General features: G+C 42.7%; 1 protein-coding gene across 1 annotated transcript; it reads left to right on the top strand.

The window, feature by feature from the left end:
* The first annotated feature begins 2,858 nt into the window (after positions 1-2,858).
* Positions 2,859-20,518, top strand: LOC119660565. Its single transcript, XM_038069214.1, has 12 exons — positions 2,859-3,083; positions 3,140-3,382; positions 9,151-9,639; positions 9,703-9,820; positions 9,914-10,027; positions 10,085-10,182; positions 10,240-10,611; positions 14,296-14,580; positions 14,651-14,742; positions 19,652-19,797; positions 19,884-19,972; positions 20,030-20,518. The coding sequence occupies exons 1-12, from the start codon at positions 2,979-2,981 to the stop codon at positions 20,321-20,323; spliced, it is 2,445 nt and encodes an 814-aa protein (XP_037925142.1). The 5' UTR covers positions 2,859-2,978; the 3' UTR covers positions 20,324-20,518.
* The last annotated feature ends 95 nt before the right edge of the window (positions 20,519-20,613 follow it).

The raw sequence follows: 20,613 nt of genomic DNA, 5'->3' as shown, positions 1-20,613 counted from the left end.
GAATTGTCTGAAAGATGGAAGAAAGTTGTGGCTAGCGATGGGCAATACTTTGAACAATGAATGTATAACCAATTTTTCACAATAAAGCTTCAAATTTAAAGAAAAAACCGACAGAACTTATTTGTAGGCCTTATACTATGATTAACAGCAAAGGACACCTAAAAAGTCGTCTGCTGGCAGAGTGCTGTACAATTTCCGCTGATTACACAGCAAAATTAATACAGTCCATGCCGAATCGATTACGTGAACTAATTAAAATGAAAAAATATGCGACTAGGTGCTAGTTAAGGTAAGAAAACTAAAGAAAATGTTCAATTCCTTTGAAATAATAATTTGTTGTTGCAGCTGTGTGATGACTTTATTGTCACTTATTTGCGCCCGTTGCGGGAAATTCCGGGAATCATGTTAAGCACGCAAAAGCGATGGCGAAACTCTGTTACTGTTTTGAAACTGCTATCTCGACATACATACAGTTACTCAAAAAAGTATCCGGACAATGGTTAATTTAGAATTGTAATGCGAAAAACATAGATTTGTAAAATAGTAACATAATTTCGTTTTCCACGATAATAATATTTTATAGCAACACTTTCGAATGAGCGAAAAAAAATCATCATTTCGTTTTAGTACAGTTGTTTTTCTGAGAATTTATGTATACATGCTTGTTATGAAAGTCAAAAAAGTATCCGGACAGCGATGAATTCTTGGAAAATGCACAATATTGCAACTGAGTTGTCTTTTGATTTAACATGGTGATTAAACATTGATTAGTAGCGCATTTAATTTTTCTGTGTATACACACGTTTAATAAAGATGGGTCGGAAAACTCGGGAGATTAGTAGTGATGTTAGAAAAGTTATTATTGATCTTGTCAAGGACAATAAACCGATACGAGCGATCGCGGAAATCGTGAAAGTGAATAAATCGACGGTTCATGAAATAATTACACGCTTTAAAAATACGGGTTTCATCGATAAGAAAGGGCGATCAGGCCATCCACGAAAGTTTAATGACCGAGAAGAAAGATGAATCGTGCGGAAAATGAAAATAAACCCCAAACTAAGTGCAGTTAAGTTGAGAGCTCAGGCGGAAAAGAGGTTTGGTAAAGTTACAAGTGTCGAAACAATTAGAAATATTCTTCGAAAGAATAATTTCCACGGTAGAGTTCCCAGAAAAAAGCCCTATATAAGTAAGCAAAATCGGCAAAAAAGGCTACGGTTTGCTATTGCACATATAAATAGGTCTTACGATTTTTGGAAAACCGTTATATTTGCCGACGAAAGCAAATATAACATATTTGGATCAGATGGAAGTAATTTTGTATGGCGGCAGCCAAATACGGAGCTGAATTTGAAAAATTTAAAGTGCACGGTGAAACATGGCGGTGGTTCTCAGTTGGTATGGGGCTGTATGTCAGCAGCGGGAGTTGGCAATTTAAAGTTTATAAATGGGAAATATGACAAATATCAGCATCTCACAGTCCTTAAGGAAAACTTACTTCAAAGCGCAAGGAAAATGCAAATGGAGCATTTTTGTTATTATGAGGACAATGATCCCAAACATAACTCCTACGTTTGTAGACTTTGGCGGCTGTACAATTGCCCAAAAGTGATAGATACTCCGGCGCAAAATCCGGATCTAAATCCAATAGAGCATTTGTGGGAACATTTGAAAAGAAAAATTCAAAACTGCGAAATTTCAAGTCTAATTACACTTAGAAAAGCTTTGAAGGAAGAGTGGGCGACGATCAGTCCACAATTTTGTGAGAAACTTGTCAAATCGATGCCTAGTCGACTAAGGGAAGTAATAAAAAATCGAGGAGGTCCAACAAGATATTAAATTTTACATTAAAGGGGTAAGTTTCCTTCAAACGCTTTCTGTCCGGATACTTTTTTGACTTTATTTTTTGTAGCGTTCTTAACAGCGGAGCTATTTTTTTTTAAAGCGGAAACTGAGAAATTTTTTTTTTGGAAATTTATTATAAACCAATCAAAGATAAATATAACAAATAATCATTAAGCAAATGTGCCACAATTGTTTATATTTCTTTGAAAATATCTATACAACGGTCATGTCCGGATACTTTTTTGAGTAACTGTATTTATATTTCCGTTTTCATTCTAATAAATGTATAAATAAAAGATTTTCGAACGATTTAATTATTAATTCGCCTCTATTGTGATGATTTAATTGGCACAGCGTAGTACGTAGTCAGTACATAATCAACTGTTTGAGTCGTTAGGAAAAGAATCAGAAAAGAAGAACTCGAGTATTTTTCATTTATAAAATGAGAGCGTGGATAAAATCGACTAAATTGAAATTGAAAACGAAACGAGTAAAAATGTCAGTACTCCTGGAGCAATTCATTTCCGTGATCATCTGGTGCATCTGTCGCGGCTTCATGCTTTTGATTATCTTGATCGCCAGAAATACGCATTTTTTTTCTAATTCAGTGAAAAGCACATGGATACAAACATCCGTTCTCAGCCCATATATGCGGAAAGTTAAACCGGGGAAATCCCTTTCTCTGCACAAGTGAACTGTTCATGATGGGTTTAAACCTTTGCTACGTACCCGAAAATTAAAATGAACTCCCGAAGTTTTGTTTTAATACTTCTACACAAATATAACTAGTTTCTTACAATTTCAACTTGCCTGCCTCCATACCATAAGTTCTAATAAAGCCTTCTTACACAAACTGAGCAGCATTTTGTGCTTATTGATTCCAATTGGCCGCCAACTTTACTTACACCCTGCACCAGTAGTAATACTGTCACCTTGACAATCCACCACCAACGAAGTGTTCACTGCATGGATAGGCCCGCCAAAAGTCATGCATTTCTGTCGTTAATGGCGTTTCTGTTGCTTTTGAAAAGTGTATCCGTCCAGTGTCTGCATTTATCAGAGAAAATCTCGCGAAAATCCAATTCGATTGTTAGAAAAGTGTCGCCGTGAGTTTGCTCGTAACGTCGGGAACCATGACGTCGCCGTTACAGTACATGAAAGAGTTCAATAGTTACGTGAATTTGTATCAGAAGCAACGGACCCTGGAAGTGGAGAATTTGCTCAATCGAAATTTGACTGTGAGTTGCGAGTGAAATTTCCCAACAGAATGAATGACATGGGTTTTGTCTTGCAGCTGCTGAGCGGTGTTCAAAATTTACAAGTATTCCGACCGGACAACTTAGAATGCAGCCAGTTCTACATCAGCCTCTACGACCTGATGAAGCGCCTGGACTTCAGGACGGGCTCGGATTTGGGTATTTCATGCTTGACGGTGCTGCAGCGAGCGACCAGGAACCTCGACGCGAGACAGGATCTGTTGAATCAGTTTAGATTTGTTCCATTGCTGGCGAAGCTATTGGACGATGCAACTAATAAGGTGAGTTCCAGGGAAAGAAAGACATCGTGAAATGAACACGTGAATTTACTTCCTTTGGACACTGCACACATGCAATTCCCTTTATTAAAACATTTGGATCACATATCCCCTGAATCAATGGCAGATTGCTTCGGCGAGAGAAACAAGCGTATGACCAATGATTTCGCCCGTGTGTGCTTTGTTCTCCACGGTCCCCTCAAACTATGAGTAGGGCAGCGACAAAGGCCACGATATCCCCCGAGGAAAAGCATCTACTTATGAACATTTTGCATGCCCCAAGTGAGGCCGATATGGTTGCCACTTTACTCACTCTCCTTTCTTATGTTCCTTTAATACCCTGCCATGCTGCAATTAGTCTGTTAGAGCCTTCGTTCCGTGAGACGATTGCGCAGCCAACCAAGGATACCGAAGCATCTGCAACTACATTCAAGTTTATCATTCTTCAACCTGTAAGCCCCGTCCTCGCAATCTTTAGCAAGACCACCTCTAGTACTGAGGTTCGTCTGGTTCATTCGTTGTTGGTTTGAGAGTCACAACTAATTAGGGAAAAGCCCTGTGGATTGGGGCGTAGGAATACACTCAAAGTTTTCCCTGCTTGTTGTAAGAGGCAATTAAAAGGGACATTTTTTGTAGGCCAGCAACCTGCAACTTTTACAACTTTGTTGCTAGTGAAATGTCAACAACACCTCGGAATGGGACTGACAGTTCCGAACTTTCTCTATCGAAAACGGGCTAAGATTAGTTTCTGGAATGTGCGCACTTTCTCCAACTCGAGAGCGAATTCCAGCGACATATGTTGGACATTCGAAGGTTACTCTGTCTTTCGTTGTGACAGAGACTGCGCCGCGCTTGGCACGACAACCGGCGGAGGTGCCCTATTAGCTGTTAAGTCCCCTCTCCGTGCCGAAATCATCTTTTCCTCCTACAATTTTGCCACCATACATGTCTTCCCGCCAAACGTATGTCCCTTTATCATATCGTGTGTATATTTTCCCTGCCTAAGCCCGCCTTCTCTGTATCAGGATTTCTTCGACAGATTATCAGAGGTGCTAATCGTTTTGTTTCCCTCAGTTTCATCCTCTGTGGCGACTTTAATCTTCCTATGTTCTCCTGGCTTTCCTTCCCTCCCTAATAACTCCACACACCCTTCCCTTCCTCTATTCACTTTCATGTACACCTGTGGGGCCCTCCAGTTTAACCTTTCTAGAAACCACTTAGATCGCACTCTTGACCTTGTCCTCTCTAACCTTCCTGTGCGTTGCCTTTCCCAATCCCTTCATGCTCTGTCTTACGTTGCCACTGACGCCCATCATCCTGCTCTCGAGTTCGATGCTTGGATATCCCGTCTTCACTCTCCTGTCGCTCTAACCCTACCAAGTTCAACTTTCGTAAGGCGAACTTCGAAGGTTTGAACTCAGCCCTGGCGTCAATCAACTGGGTCCCCCTCGCCTCTCCATTTACGTGTGACCAAGCACTCAACACCTTCTATACCATTTTATCTGACCTTCCTTGCTCCCTCCTCTCCTAAGTGCTTACGCTCTTACCCCGTCTGGTTCACCATTGAAGTTCACAAAAAACTACGTCGAAAACAGACTGCGAGGAAGAAGTTTCTGTCTTCTAGAAACGATGCTGACTTAGTTTTTTCCAATCTCTACGTTCCTCGGTCAAATCCTTAATACGTAAGTCCAGAAACGAACATTTGACCAGTGTGGAAGACTCACTAAAACACGGAAACCTGAAACCTTTCTGGTCCCACATTCGCAACTCCCGCTGCCCTGCCCAGTTATCCCCTCCGTCCATTAAATTCTCTGGCTTCTCAACTAACTCCCCCCAACTTGCGATTTTCTCTGCCATTACTTTTCGTCAGTCTATGTTCCTCTTCCTTCCTCCGAATCCCTCCCGATAGTGGACGTAGCCTGCCCCGCAGCGTCTACTATTCCCCTTCGTATCCCTATTCTTGTCGAGTACCTCATTGGCAAACTTGATGTCAATGTCGGACCTGGCTACGATGTTCTTCCAAACCTCTTTTTGCTCAAAACTGGTCAGTCCATCTCCCTTCCCCTATCTCATATTTTCAACAAAAGAATCGGAGAGAATCATTTTCCCGGCTTGTGGAAAGAGGCTCTCATCATATCCATACACAAAAGTGGCGATCGTATCCTTGCCGAGAATTTCCATCCCATTTCCCTCCTCTCCTCCTGTTCCAAAATCCTGGAAAGATATGTCAACGACTGGTTGTCCGCCCACTTTGGCCACCACATAGTGAAAGAGCAACACGGCTTCGTTAAACATAGGTCCACTGCCTCCAACCTGGTTGATTTTACTAAGTTTGTCGCCAAATGTCTGAATTCACGGCAAGAAATGCATACCATTTACACTAACTTCGCTAAAGTCTTCGACACTGTAAATCACAAAATACTTCTATCCAAGCTCTCGTCTCTAAACGTTCCCATACCATTTGTTTTATGGCTTGCGCCTTACCTTTCCAACCGATTGTGGCGCGTCTCTTTTGACGGCTGTACTTCCCGCTTCTTCTCTCCCTCTTCTGGCGTCCCACAGGGATCTATTCTAGGTCCTTTGTGATTTTTATTTTTTATTAACGACCTTCCCCCTCCTTACTTGTCCCTGTTTGCTCTATGCAGACGACCTTAAGCTATTCCGCTACATCGTCGCCTATGGACTGTGCTTCCCTTCAATCTAACCTGGACACTTTGGTTCGTTGGTGCTCGACTAATGGTTTAGCGCTAAACGTCAGAAAGTGTCACTCTATTTGCTACTTCCTAAAATCCTCACCCACTTGTTCTCCTACTCTTTTAACAGACATTCCTTATCCTACTTAAATTTCACTCAAGACCTCGGAGTCACTTTCGACAATAAGCTCCTCTTTGACAAACATTGCCTCGAAGTCATCAATCGAGCAGCGAGATTGTCAAGCTTTATACTTCGCTCCTCCTCTGATTTTGACTCCATCCAACCCTCCTTAGCTCTCTTCAATTGCCTCGTGAGGAATACCCTCGAGTACTGCTCCGTGATCTGGTCACTCTCCCGTAACTGTGATCGCCTTAACCTTTAAAAAATGTGCAACGTAAATTCACCCGTTCCCTCTTCTTAAAGAAAAGCTTCCCTTGTGTGGACTACCCGTCCCGCCTTCGCTTTCTGAACCTTCCTACAACAGAGTAGATCCTATCTGATCTATGCACATTTTTGAAACTTTCCTCGGGTCTGATGGGCTGCTCCGCCGCTGACATCACCTGCCGTCCTGAGTCTTATAACACACGTAGCGCAGACATTTCCAACGTGCCCTTTGCAAAGTTTGAAGGCTAGTTTCATCCGCCGATTCCTAGGCTTTGCCGAAATTACAACACAGAACAGCTTGGTCCTTTTAACTTCTCTAATTTAAATAGTTTTAAACGTAGGATAAGATTTTTGCTTTCTCCTTCTGAGGACAATAAATAATTGGAGTTTACTCTGTTTCTTGTCCGTTAAATTAAAGAAATAAATTCTGGGCCTATGCGAAGTAACATGGTGAGACTCTAGAGAGTACTCCTCTCCCTCTTGCGGCAATGTGCTTTTGTGCGTCGGAAATCCAAGTGGTAGCAGACGCGAATCCGGAGTCGAGTTGTGCCTCACGGCTACCGCATGGCGCGCTCTCTTGATCTGAGAGCCACCTTCTGACAGACTTGAGTGCTAATTTCCGATCCACGATAAGGAGCATCACCATTGTACAGTGTTATGCACCAATGCAGACTTGCGATATATTGTAGGTATATATACCCTGCTCAGATCGGAAAGGACGGTCTTGACGACCGTAATAACTTGTAGATTTCTTCACCTTCCATGGTCTCGTTGTTCGTGGCACATTATTGAAGCAAAGAGCTTATTATAAAGTCCGTTGGGTTTCAACTGACCAATACCGTACCAGCCATCAGATTGACCATTTTGCAATCAGCGGTAGATTCAGCGGTTGTCTCCTGGATGTGCGTAATAAGATACGCACGTCACTTCTCGCCGTGTTGGAGAGACCTCAAGTTCAACATCGACTGCTTGTATGATCCAGCTTTCACTCCACAATTGGAGAGCTACTTTGCAGATCGGACGGCAGATATACTGAGTAACCCGTCTGAGAATATTGATGAGCATTGAGTCGCCATCAAAAATGTTTTTTTCTCGGGTGGTACAGAGGACGCTGGCCACGCCCCGGAGACGCGTCATAAGATCTGATTTACTGCGGAACAATGAACGGAAGGGATTAAAGATTCTATTGACCGTTGCGAGTGATAGCAGGCGTAATGGGCTCGCAATTCGACACCGAGCGAAATCACGAAAAGTTCAGCGTAGTGCACGCCGTGACTAAATGGAATTGCTATTGCTATTGCGCTGATCAGGGAAGCGGAACATACCGCAGAATGCATGAATTTCAGAAGTGTATACCACATCACAAAAGAGCCTTGGTGTGGTCCCAATCGTTTGATAGTCCTGTGGAGGGCGTTAACGCTCAACTTCTCATCTACGATGATGAGCAACTGACGAGGTTGTTGACTGTCACCTAATGTGTGAAATTCCGCCTCTTGTGGATGAAATTGCTAGTCACCGTAACATGCAGATACATGCAAGCACACAAACGGAGCCACTGGGTTTGACGGTGTTCCCACAGAGTTTTTTTCGCTGCACCTGCAATTACTGCAGATCTTTTACTTCCACTCGTAGAAGGGGATGATTGTTAAGATTCCAAAGAAGGAAGGGTATTTGCGTGCTCCCTGCCGTCGCAAAGATAATAGCTTAAATTACCCTGGCTCGCACCAAAGAACATTGGTTGCTGCTTCGAATCTTCCAGCTTTGACATCAACACCCTGCGGATCGTTTTGGGAGAGTTCGTCCTTCGCTTCAAGACATCGAGGAAGCTTGCGACAGTGTGAACAGAACACTGGATCCTCCTGCACCGACCATATTCACACTCTTCGGATCAAGAGTTTGGAGAGTGTGGAGTTTAGATCACCACTTTACCTGTTCTTCAACGAGAAGGCCTTGGAAAACGTGTGTACAGAGTGTGCCTGGAATGCTCTACGCAGATTAGGTGTTCCTGAAACAGAGAGCGGGATATGTTGACCCAGAGTGTCATTTACTGCATCGTGGCAAAATCTCAAGGCAATTTCAAATCGAAAGTATAGTCTACCAGGGTTGCACTTTGTGATTTCTTATTTCTTTTAGCGGTGACGTTTTCCATGCTGCATTGCCTGCGGACATGGATGGGTTCAATGGACAATATCAACTCTCTTTGATTACGCTCATGACACTTGCTCGCTCTCCCACTGAGTCATGACCCTTGATCAAATGGCTTTAGAGTTGGAGAAGGGGATAAGCATTAAAAATAAACGCCAACAAAACGAATGTTCTTAGCTTGACAGGTCATTGCACCTCTTCTATTTGCACTATTGGGCAAAGTCTGGAAATGCAACTATCACTACACCAACTTCAAATAGAAATTGTTGCATGCAGGTGACCGCCACTGTTACTTATAAGGTCTAACCTGTCATCAATTCATATTTTCATCGTGTCATCGGGATATTCTGGCCTAACAAATGATGAAGTTCGCCGCGAATGGGAGTATCGCTAGAAGGAGTGTACAGACGTCCAATGAGACTATGTAGCAAAATAAAAATAGAAGAAAATACCTAGTTAGATTGGTTCCTAGAAAGACCCTCGTTTTCAGCTAAATAGAAGATTAGTTATCAAAAAAAACAGTCCAAATAATATTTCTCTCGTCCTAGGATATAATTCGCCGTATTCTCGAAGTAACGCAAGATCTCTCTTACGGGATTCAAATAACATGGGAAGAACCATATCTGACTGGCCTTATGCAGAAGCTTATCGAGTTTATTTACGGCGAGGAGGTCAGTCTCGGCAGTTTGGCACTTTCGGTCCTTATCAATATCTGCTACAAAAACATTCCATCAATATACCTCCTGTTGCGAGTAGCACATGTCTCAACATTCACCAAGAAAATTAAACCCTACGGAATTCTGGCATATAAGATGCTCATGATCATTGACAACTATGTGGACGTGCCAGGCGTCGCAGACATCCATAACTTCATAAAGAAAAGTTTATCAGATATTGGTGAGTGTTTTCACTCTTATAACGTTCCTTATCTGAAGCATATTGTGGAGTTCCTGACCGATACACAGAACAATCAAACAATGGAATTGACTTTCAGGGAATGTCATGATTTCAACGCAGATATTGATAAGTTATTAGAGGTGAGTATTCATAAGAATAAATCTAGAGTTTAACATAGTTTCAACGCGCCGTTTTTTTCGCAGCAAGTTGATGCAACAAACATCAATCTTCATCCGTTTGAATCTCGAAGTGATAATGAACAATGTTTGGCACAATGTTACGCTTTAGTATTTGTACTATTGGAATCATTTTTGAAAGTGGGTAAGTGCTTGCCTTCGAGAGTTGTTTAAAAATACACGAATTGATTAAAACTATTGTTGTTGAAAAGATTCATGAAGAGTTCATTATCTTCAGATCCAACCCTATCGAGTTTTATGCCGAAAATATTCGATCTTGCCTTAAAATGGGTAGAAACTGAACAAGCATCTGCAAAAGCGTTAGATTTAATGAGAACTGTAGTTCTTCTAGGTAATAATGGAGATTCAGTCTGTCCACAACCGATTAATCTGATGCGTAATATTTCAGAGGCCGATGAAGATGTCGGAAAATACCTTAAAGAATTCGAAATTATAATTCCTAAAATGCTGAGTAAAATTGAACGAAATGAAATTTTAAGTGAACAGGTACTTATGACTGCCGAGTTAATCAAAGCTCTAAATTATGATCAAATTCTCTTACAGGTGATTGCGTTATTTAAAGTTATGATCGCTCTCCTCCGACATCCGAAAATGCAGACTGTAGTTCTGTCTACCTTCACGGAATCGTACTTTGACAAAATGTTCTCGCCCTTGATAAATACAGACCCTGAGTCTCTGAATTACGCAAAATTCTCTAGTGATGATTTAGCTCAATACTTGTTATGTCTGCAAATTCTGATTGAATTCTCGAATATCGCCCCAAAAGTGTGGCAAAGTAAAATCGTGCGACTTTTTGAGAAAAAGCAAATCCATTATGTTATAGCGAGAGGTGTTCTGTGTGAGAACGAGAATCTTTGTCAGGTGGTGTTCGAGATGGCAAAAACAACGAATTTTCCACGAGATGATGTGGCGAAGGTGAGTTTTATGATTGTGAAGCATATATTTGCATTCTACCTCGGTGCGATACATAACAGTTGGGCTGAAAAGTTCGTAGGCTAACACAGAACAAATTTTTTTTGATAAAATTTGAATTTATTATTCAATATAGTTGAGTTCGATGGCGATGCAACGATTATAGCGGTCATACAATTGTTCGATGCCATTTTTATAGTACAGCGATTACCTCTCCATCGACGCTGAATTTGAGGTCTGAGAACAGCAACAAGTCGCTGGGGGCTAGATCTGGAGAATATGGTGGATGCAGAACCAATTCGAAGCCTAATTCATGCAATTTTGCCATCATTTTCAATGATTTGCGGACGGTGCATTGTCTTGATGAAACAGCACTTCCTTTTTCTTGAGGCCGTTTTTCCGCAATTTCATCCTTCAAACGGTCCAATAACGCTATTTGATAGTCGCTGTTGATAGTTTTCCCCTTTTCAAGATAGTCGATGGATATTAAACCGTGCGGGACATAATAATAATAATCATTGGCGCAACAATCCAGTGGATCAGGGCCTTGAAGTGTGTTAGAGCACTTCATTCAAGACCGCAACGGTACACTACAGGATTACAGTACAGTATAGCAGGCAATATGGTCAGCATTGCGCTCGCCCGAGATTATTACCCTGATTTTACTGAGATACTCATTTACAGCTGAGTCGACTGGTATCCGACGTCAAATCACGGTGCAAATTCCACTGCCACCAGTGAAATTTGAGCCGCGACCTTAATCTATGACAGCCCTGTGCTGTAACCACTCAGCTATTCGGACACATGGACGCATAAACTCGGGTTTTTTTATGGAGGAATTTCAAACAATGCTCAGAATCGTCAACTCGTTGTTTTTGGCCGAATGCGAGTTCGCGCGGCACCCACTTTAAACAGCTTTTGTATACCCAAATATTCATGCACGATATGTCCAACACGTTCCTTTGATATCTTTAGAGCCTCGGCTATCTTGATCATCTCCGTGCCCATTTCGCCTTCTTTAAATTTAGCAAACCACTCTTTTCAACGGTTAATTTTTCTGGTGCAAAGTCCAAATAATGTTTATCCAAGGCAACTATATTTTTTTTCGTCAAAGAGGAATGCATTATTAACCCACGAAGATTGGGGTAGTGGTTTCGGCTATGTTCAGCCAATGTGAGGAGGAGGAGGAGACGGCCCTGCACTTTTTATGCAGCTCCCCGGCATCCTCAGATCTCAGACGAAGACACCTCGGCAAGGTTTTTTTTCAATGAAGAATCTGTACACTCTCTGCCTCTGGAGAATGTTCTCAGATTCGCTGAAGCCTGCGAACACCGTAGGCGGGAAGCCATTGAATAAGCAACTTACGTGGATAGTACAATGGGCCTAACAATGGCCTGAGTGCTCGGAGCTGCGGCTCCCCCCAGTAAACTAAACTAACTAGCCCACGAAATTACTTTTCATCCATTTTTTAAGGTTTTGTTTGCAAAACAACATTAGGGGGTCCTCATACATGCAAAAGGGGGGTGCAAAATTTTTTCTCACCAAATGTAGGGATGACAACCCTACACGGAAAACCGATGTTATGAAGCCACGAAAGGAGCATCGGACAGGATGGATTTTACAACAACGAAGCCGGCAACGACAACGGATTAACGATTGGCGCATTTTCTCATGGAACGTGTGGGGGACCGGTTTCCTAGAGAAGAGCTACTACATCATATATTATAGCGGTCATCCAGTAAATCATATGCTCGGAGTAGGTTTCTCCGTCAACCAAAAAATGAAACCTGCTGTTATCGGCTTTGAAAACATAAGCGAAGGGCTATGCACACTGCGCTTGCGAGGCAAGTTTAGAAATATAAGCCTCATAAACGTTCACGCCCCTACAGAGGAGACTGCAGAGTCAGAGAAGGATACCTTCTACGAGGCAGTTGAGCGGACCCTCGAAGCCTGTCATATTAAAATCATACTTGGAGATTTCAACAGTCGACTAGAGATGGAGCCCGTATTCAGGAGATACGTCGGCTCCCATAGCTTACATCAAAATACAAATGATAACGGACTGCGCATTATTCAGTTAGCAGTATCGTTCGAAATGGTTGTTGGAAGTATCTGGTTTGGGCGGAAAGCGGTCCACAAACATACGTGGCCTTCTCCAGACAGGACCACTTTCAAGCAAATTGACCACGTGCTGTTTGAACGCCGCCACCTCTCAGCCTTGTTGAATGTCAGAACATATAGGGGGGCCACTATCGTTGGCATGGTGCTCCGAGCTCTAATTAAGACACCACCCAGAGTCCCCTCTGACAATCAGATGAGAGTTAACACTGAAATCATCCACAACACAGCCTTCCGGAACTCCTATAAGAGGGAAATGGATGCCACAATAACCGCAGTCAACAGAGATCCTGGAGATGAAGCATCAACAAATGATGTTCACAACGACCTGAAGAACGTTATCATTGATACGGCCAAAAAGATACTTGGCCTCAGCCGCAAAAAGTCGGAACGGCTGGTTCGACGATGAATGTAAGCTAGCAACGGAACGGAAATGCTGCATACTGAGTAATGTTGCATTCTCAAAGAACGCGGGCACGCGCAGAACTCCGTCGAGCGGAGAAGCGACTTCACAGACGGAAAAAGGAAGCCTGGGAGAACCAACAGGTCTGTGAACTCGAACAGTGCAGGGAGCAACCGCACCAGGTGCGGAAGTTTTACCATGGATGGAGCCTTACACACCTCGATGCCCATCCTGCCGAGACAAAGAGGGAAATCTGATTTCCGACAGAATGGGCATATTTTAGTGATGGGTTGAGTACTTTGATGAGCTACTGAACAACCAGAACAAAGGCGAGTTGAAGGTCCCGCCAACTGAAGACGACGGACAAATACTGCCATCACCAAGTATCGAAGAAACAGCCCGTGCAATTCATCGGCTTAAAAATCATAAGTCACCAAAAGCCGATGGAATTACAGCCGAATTAGTTAAATATGGAGACGACCAGTTACACCAAGTGGTTCACCAACTTATGCTCAAGGTATGGGACAGCGAATCAATGCCTGACGATTGGCAACGAGGCATTATCTGTCTCATACATAAAAAGGGAGATATCACACAGTGCAGCAATTATAGAGGTATCACGTTGCTGAGTACCATCTATAAGATATTCTCCGCTATCTTGTTAGGCCGGATAGCCCCATAAGCTCAGAACATCATTGGCCCACACCAAAGAGGCTTCACTCCAGGCAAATCAGCAACAGATCAGATTTTCTCTGTGCGGCAAGCGATGGAAAAACTGGTGGAATATGGACACTAATTGCACCATCTATTCATCGACTTTAAGGCCGCCTATAATAGCATAACCAGGGTAAAACTGTACACGGCCATGAGAGAATTCGGTATACCAACGATATTGATAAGACTGACTAGGCTGGCCCTGACTAATGTGCGTGCCAGATAAAAGCAACATGATCACTCTCAAGACCATTCGACATCAACAACGGTCTACAAGGGGATGCCCTATCATGCATCCTTTACTTTAATTTAATACTAGTAGCGCCATCTGTGTTAGCATACGAACTTTTCAGCTCAACTGTTATATGTACCAAGGGTCAAAAATGAAAATTCAAACAAACCCCTTTACCTTCGTATTAAAAACTCATCAACTAATCGCTTCACAATTTCAGATAACATCTAAATTAAGCCCATTAATAGCAGTAAATAACTCTAAAGCTACTGGTAATGCCAACAAGCATTTCAATGATGTTAGGGTGACGGAGAAGCTATGGATCAATGACAGCCTCGAACAGAGATTGGATAACCTTATTACTCATATATTTGAAGCTAAGGATCGTTCTGAAATCAATAATGTTGCCACCTCAGAACTCATAGAGCTCTTCCATTATAAAATCAATTTATGTCGGAATACGGAGAAGAACCTCCTCAAAAGGCTAGAAGATGCTAATGAAGAGGTATTCATTCATTTTGTTTGCTTTTACTAGGAAACAATTAAGAACGCTGCATCATATTTCGCTTTTTTAGGTAACGAATTTATCACATCGTATAAACTTGCTGGCTCATGAAATGTCACAATACTACAGTATGAACTTCAAACTACACTTAACACAAGAACGGTAAGACTTCTTCCATTTGATCGAATTCTAAAATAAGGTGGAAACTTACTGCACATTGTGTTGTGGGTGTTTGTGGTGGAGGAGAATCTAAAACGTCAGACCGTGGTGGCCCATTAGACTCAACTCCTCCCGTCTAACGGAATATTCCGGATTCGTTAATGTATCAGAGGATTTCCGTTAGTGGATGTGATGTTATCCGTTGCAACTGGGGCACATCAGCAACAAAGATCTTATCTCTGATGCGTCCATATTCGCGGCATTCACATAGAAAATTCTCCGTGGATTCCACTTCCCCGTAACAGAAGGGACACGTATCATTTTGTACAATTCCTATTCTGAACATGGCCTGTCAACTCTTCCAGCTTTTTGACAACATAAACTTTGCGGTATACAAGTCAGGTTCTGACAGAAAAAATTTGGTGGTCAATGGGTAGTGTAGGTCCCAGGGCGAAACGTGGATTGGTAGTCGCGATGGAGCATAAAACCTGGGAAACGGCTGCTGAACCAACAACAACAGCTCTACTACCAAACCCTATCTCCACCTCCACGTGGTGACCGCTGGGAGCTCTTTCTTAACAAAAAGCTGGAGACGGAGAAGGATAAAAGTGAATCTTTCGCGCCTAAAAACGGGACAAACTGTACCAACTGGTCCTCCAGGTTGGGGGTTGGGTAGGGCTGACAACCCTACACGGAAAACAACTTGTTATGAAACCACAACAGGAGCCTCGGACTGGACGGATTACACAACGACGAACCCGGCACCGACAAAGGAAAAACGATTTCCGCATTTTCTCATGGAATGTACGCTCCCTGTACAAAGATGAAGCTGCTGAGCAGTGGGCCGATACCCTGCCCCAATATAGGGCTGATGTAACCGCGTTACAGGAGATGCGTTTGACAGGGACCGGTTTCCTGGAGAAGAGTCACTACACCATATATTATAGTGGCCATCCAGTAAACCATGTGCTTGAAGTAGGTTTCTTAGTCATCCAAAAAAATGAAGCTTTGAAAACATAAGCGAACGGCTATGCACTCTGCGCTTGCGAGGCAAATTTACAAACATAAGTCTCATTAACGTTCACGCCCCTACAGAGGAGACTGCAGAGTCGGAGAAGGATAGCTTCTACGAAGCAGTAGAACGAACCCTCGAAGCTTGTCCCAGATATGATACCAAAATCATACTTGGGGATTTTAACAGCCAAGTAGGGAAGGAGCCCGTAATCAGGCGATACGTTGGCTGCCATAGCTTACATCAAAATACAAATGATAACGGACTGCGGATTATTCAATTAGCAGTGTCAGACGAAATGGTTGTTGGAAGTACTTGGTTTGCGCGGAAAGCGGCCTACAAACATACGTGGGCCTCTCCAGACGGGATCACTTTCATCCAAATTGACCATGTGTTGATCGAACGTCGCCACCTCTCAGCCTTGTTGAATGTCAGAACATATAGGGGGGCCAATATAGACTTGGATCACTATCTCGTTGTGATGGTGTTCCGAGCTCGAATAACAGCACCGCCCAGAATCCCCTCTGACAATCAAGTGAGAGTTAACACTGAAACCATTCACAACACAGCCCTAAGCAACTCCTATAAGAGGGAATGGATGCCGCAATAATCGCAGTCAACAGAGATCCTGGAGATGAAGCATCAACAAATGATCTTCACAATCACCTGAAGAACGTTATCATAAATACGGCCACAAACATACTTGGCCCCAGCCGCAAAAACAGTCGGAACGGCTGGTTTGACGATGAATGTAAGCTAGCAACGGAAGGGAAGAATGCTGCATAATCAAAGAACGCGGGCACGCGCGGAGATTTATCACGAACTCCGTCGAGCGGAGAAGCGACTTCACAGACGGAAAAAGGAAGCCAAGGTGCGGAAATTTTACCAACAACTCAGCAGGATGAAGCCTTACACACCTCGATGTTCATCCTGCCGAGACAAAGAGGGAGATCTAATTTCCGACTTTGATGAGCTACTGAACAACCAGAACACCGGCGAGTTGGAGGTCCCGCCAATTGAAGACGACGGACAAATACTGCCACCACCAAGTATCGAAGAAACAGTCCGTACAATTCATCGGCTTCAAAATCATAAGTCGCCAGGAGCCGATGGAATTACAGCTGAATTGGTTAAATATTGAGGCGACCAATTACACCAAGCGGTTCATCAACTGATGCTCAAAGTATGGTACAGCGAAGCAATGCCTGACGACTGGCAACGGGGCATTATCTGTCTCATACATAAAAAGGGGCATATCACGCAGTGCAGCAATTATAGAGGTATCACATTGCTGAGTACCATCTATAAGATATTCTCCTCTATCTTGCTAGGCCAGATAGCCCCATACGCCCAGAACATCATTAGCCCATACCTTCACCTGGCTTCACTCCAGGCAAATCAGCAACAGATCAGACTTTCTCTCTGCAATGGAGAAACTTGGAATATGGACATCAGTTGCACCATCTCTTCATCGATTTCAAAGCCGCCTATAATAGCATAGCCAGGGTAAAACTGTACACGGCCATGCGAGAATTCGGTATTCCGACAAAATTAATAAGACTGACTCGGCTGACCCCGACCAATATGCGAGGCCGAATAAAAGCAGCAGAATCACTCTCTAGACCATTCAACATCAAAAATGGTCTAAAACAAGGGGAAGCCCTATCATGCGTCCTCTTTAACCTAGCCCTCGAAAAAGTGATTCGTGATGCTGAGGTAAATGCAAGAGATACGATCCTCTATAAGTCCACCCAACTACTGGCCTATGCTGACGATATGGACATCATGGGAAGAACCACCCGAAACATGGAAACTGCCTTTATCCAGATCGAGCAGGCGGCCCGAGATCTTGGGCTGCACATCAATGCAGGTAAGACAAAGTATATGGTGGCAGCGTCAGCATCGAAAACCAACCAACCAACAACATCAAACCGCACTGGTCAAACAGGAAGAATAAGGATAGGAGAATACAACTTTCAGACTGTTAATAATTTCTCCTATCTAGGGTCGAAAATCACAACCGATAACAGTTACGATGAGGAAATCCGCGCACATTTGTTTTCAGCCAACCGAGTCTATTTTAGCTTACAAAAACTGTTCCGCTCGAAACGTCTCACCATAGGGTGGGGCTAAGAAACCAAGAGCTTTGGTTTCTTAGCAAGAAAAATTGCGAACTATTGGCCGCGTTCGAGAGAAGAATCCTCTGGAGAATTTTTGGCCCCCTACATGAGGATTCTGTAATCTACATAACGACGAAATCTATGAGCGATACCATGACCGTCCGGTTGTGGATAAAATCCGGTGCAATAGGTTACGGTGGGCGGGTCATTTAATCCGTATGGATGAGGATGATCCCACCCGGAAAGTCTATAAGGGCAATATCTATGGTAGAAAAAGAAGACGAGGCAGACCCTGCCTAAGATGGAGCGATGACGTAGGTCAGGACGCCATACAGCTTTTAGGGATATCGAATTGGTGGACTTCAGCGCAAAGCCAGGATGTCTGGAGTTCCTTATTAAGGCAGGCCTAGACCGGATATCGGTTGTTGCGCCATTGATGATGATGATTTGTAGTCAAGCCTAAAATTGATAGACCAGAGGGTAGCTTCCTCCAAACTACAATTTTTAGTTTTAATTTAATTGGAGGAGGTGAAGGAGTTCATAGACTTTAACATATTCCCTCAAAAACCTCGACTACCCTGGTGATATCTGTTTGTTCTGCGACCGGGACTCGGCTGCGAAAGAGCGGCAAATAGAGTTGGATTGAAGACACCAACAAAACCAAATTATTCCGTCTGGCGGGTTATCGCACTTTTCTGAACTGCATTAATGATCAGAACATACAACTAGGAAACGTGGTTTTTCCGACGGTAGCAGCGGTAGCCTAAATTCTGGAAATTTAGTTATCCCAATACCACGATCAAGTTGAAGGCGGAAGTGGCAGTGGGTAGGCCACATATTAAGGAGGGGCGACAATTACAATGCGGACTGCGGCCCGTTCTGTTTGGAGGAGCAATCCATATGCATATATTACTGCGGCTTGTCATGTCATCCACAAGAAGTAGAACGTCTCCATAGGTGGAGCACTCACATAGAAAATGCTCCATGGATTCCTTTACAGGATGGATACACATTATTTTGTAGCATTCCCATTCGAAAGATATGCCAGACTAATGAATACTTATCCTCCTGCTTTTCGGTAGGATAAACTTTGCAGTAGGTCTCTTTGCTTCTGACAGGAAAAGTTTGGTATTTATCACAGCATTAAGACTCTGCCACCTGCCATTATGGGGTTGTTCCTAGTGTTCTCACCACAGTGGCCAATATCCAGAGATCATGGCTTATTCAATATGCTGAAATTGTCAGCAGCGAAACTTCTTAGCTAAGCAGTATGCACTTCGTTAATATAAATGATCCAATAAACAACAGTGCCGCAGACAAACCAGCGTAGTCGGATATCCAGTTCCTCTTATTATGGGAGTTGTAGTACTCTCCTTTTTGGCCCACCGCACCATAGATATTGTGTGTAGGCTTTCCACTGAAGTAGAAAGCATGTCTTACACTGACTTCTCTGTGGGGGAACGTAAATCTGGTGATGCCTTTAAAATCCATGCCTAGGTTGCCCTTGCTTGCTCAAAGTCACAGGTGGATTCGAAGTCTGTGATTCCTTATCACTTATAAAATTAAAACTCGTAGTTTCTATATTCATATATTTTGGACACTCTTAGAGTAGTAGCGAACTACTAAAGGATACTCCACCACGACGAGGTGGTGTACTAGGAGAGACCCCAGATTATAACAATATTAACAAAATAGGGCAGAATTAGGAGTTCTTCCTTTCATTAAGTTGATATTCATTTGAATATACCTTTTAATGTCGTCATATTCCTTTTCTATTAAGGTTGCAAGCTGAAAATAAAGACTATCTCAAACAGAGGGATAGTTTAAAGGAATCGAGCAATGAACTTCTTAAGAAGATAGATTCAGATCGCAAGAAATATCAGTCCTACATGATTTCGTTAGAGGCAAAAAAGACGGAAGTAGAAGGTAAGCGTCTTTGGCCTTCTTATTTGACTCTGATAATCGAAATGGAATATGTCCTCTAATTTGAATATTGTTTCATATATCCGTAGCGTTACGAAAGGAACTAGAAAATTACAAAGAAAAAGAAGCTATCAAAAATGCAGAACTGAAGAAATATGAGGCAGAGAAGCGGGAAGCGGTAAGTAATATCGATATCCCTTGGAAATGCATTTTAGACTATTTTTAATTATTTCAGACGGCCCGTATTGAACAACTGAAGAAAAATATCCACAAACTGGAGGAGGCTATCACTGAGAAACAAGCTACATTGGAATCACGCGAGAAGGAAAACATAAAGGCCAACAAATCGATTGAAGAGCTTCGTGAATTAAATAAGAAATCGGATGATCTCATCAAGCATTTGGAGAAACAGTTGGCCGCAAAGAATGAAAAGATTCGTTCGTATGAAATTGAATTGAATGAAACCGAAGAGATGCGTAAGACGATTCTTAGCCTAATGGAAAGTAAAAGACCTAAGCGGGGCAGTTAATGAATGACAAACCATAGAAACAGTAGAATATGTCCTTTAATTGTAATTTTGACCCGAAATTATGGCACTGAAAATAGTCGTTATATGAACTGTATGCGTTAGTGTTTCATACTTATATTAAAATTGAGTAATTATAGTGTATTGATAAATTGTAATATTGCCTTTTTAAATATATTTTTTTATTATTGTCGTCGATATTCTTTGCTTCTTTACTTTCCCAGCAACTTCCGTATTCTAGTCATATATGACAGAAACAAGGTGGTAACCATGGAGTAAAACGAAATGTCGTA

Source organism: Hermetia illucens, chromosome 1, assembly GCF_905115235.1.
Source record: "Hermetia illucens chromosome 1, iHerIll2.2.curated.20191125, whole genome shotgun sequence".
NCBI lineage: Eukaryota > Metazoa > Arthropoda > Insecta > Diptera > Stratiomyidae > Hermetia > Hermetia illucens.
Note: the sequence above shows the minus strand (reverse complement) of the source record. Positions and strands in the feature narration are given on the sequence as shown.

Excerpts from the sequence above, each read along its gene's own strand:
- LOC119660565 (XM_038069214.1), top strand. The coding sequence starts at position 2,979 with ATGACGTCGCCGTTACAGTACATGAAAGAGTTCAATAGTTACGTGAAT. Across the intron at positions 3,084-3,139 it reads TGCTCAATCGAAATTTGACT|CTGCTGAGCGGTGTTCAAAA; the intron begins GTGAGTTGCGAG and ends TTTGTCTTGCAG. Across the intron at positions 10,028-10,084 it reads GAGAACTGTAGTTCTTCTAG|AGGCCGATGAAGATGTCGGA; the intron begins GTAATAATGGAG and ends GTAATATTTCAG.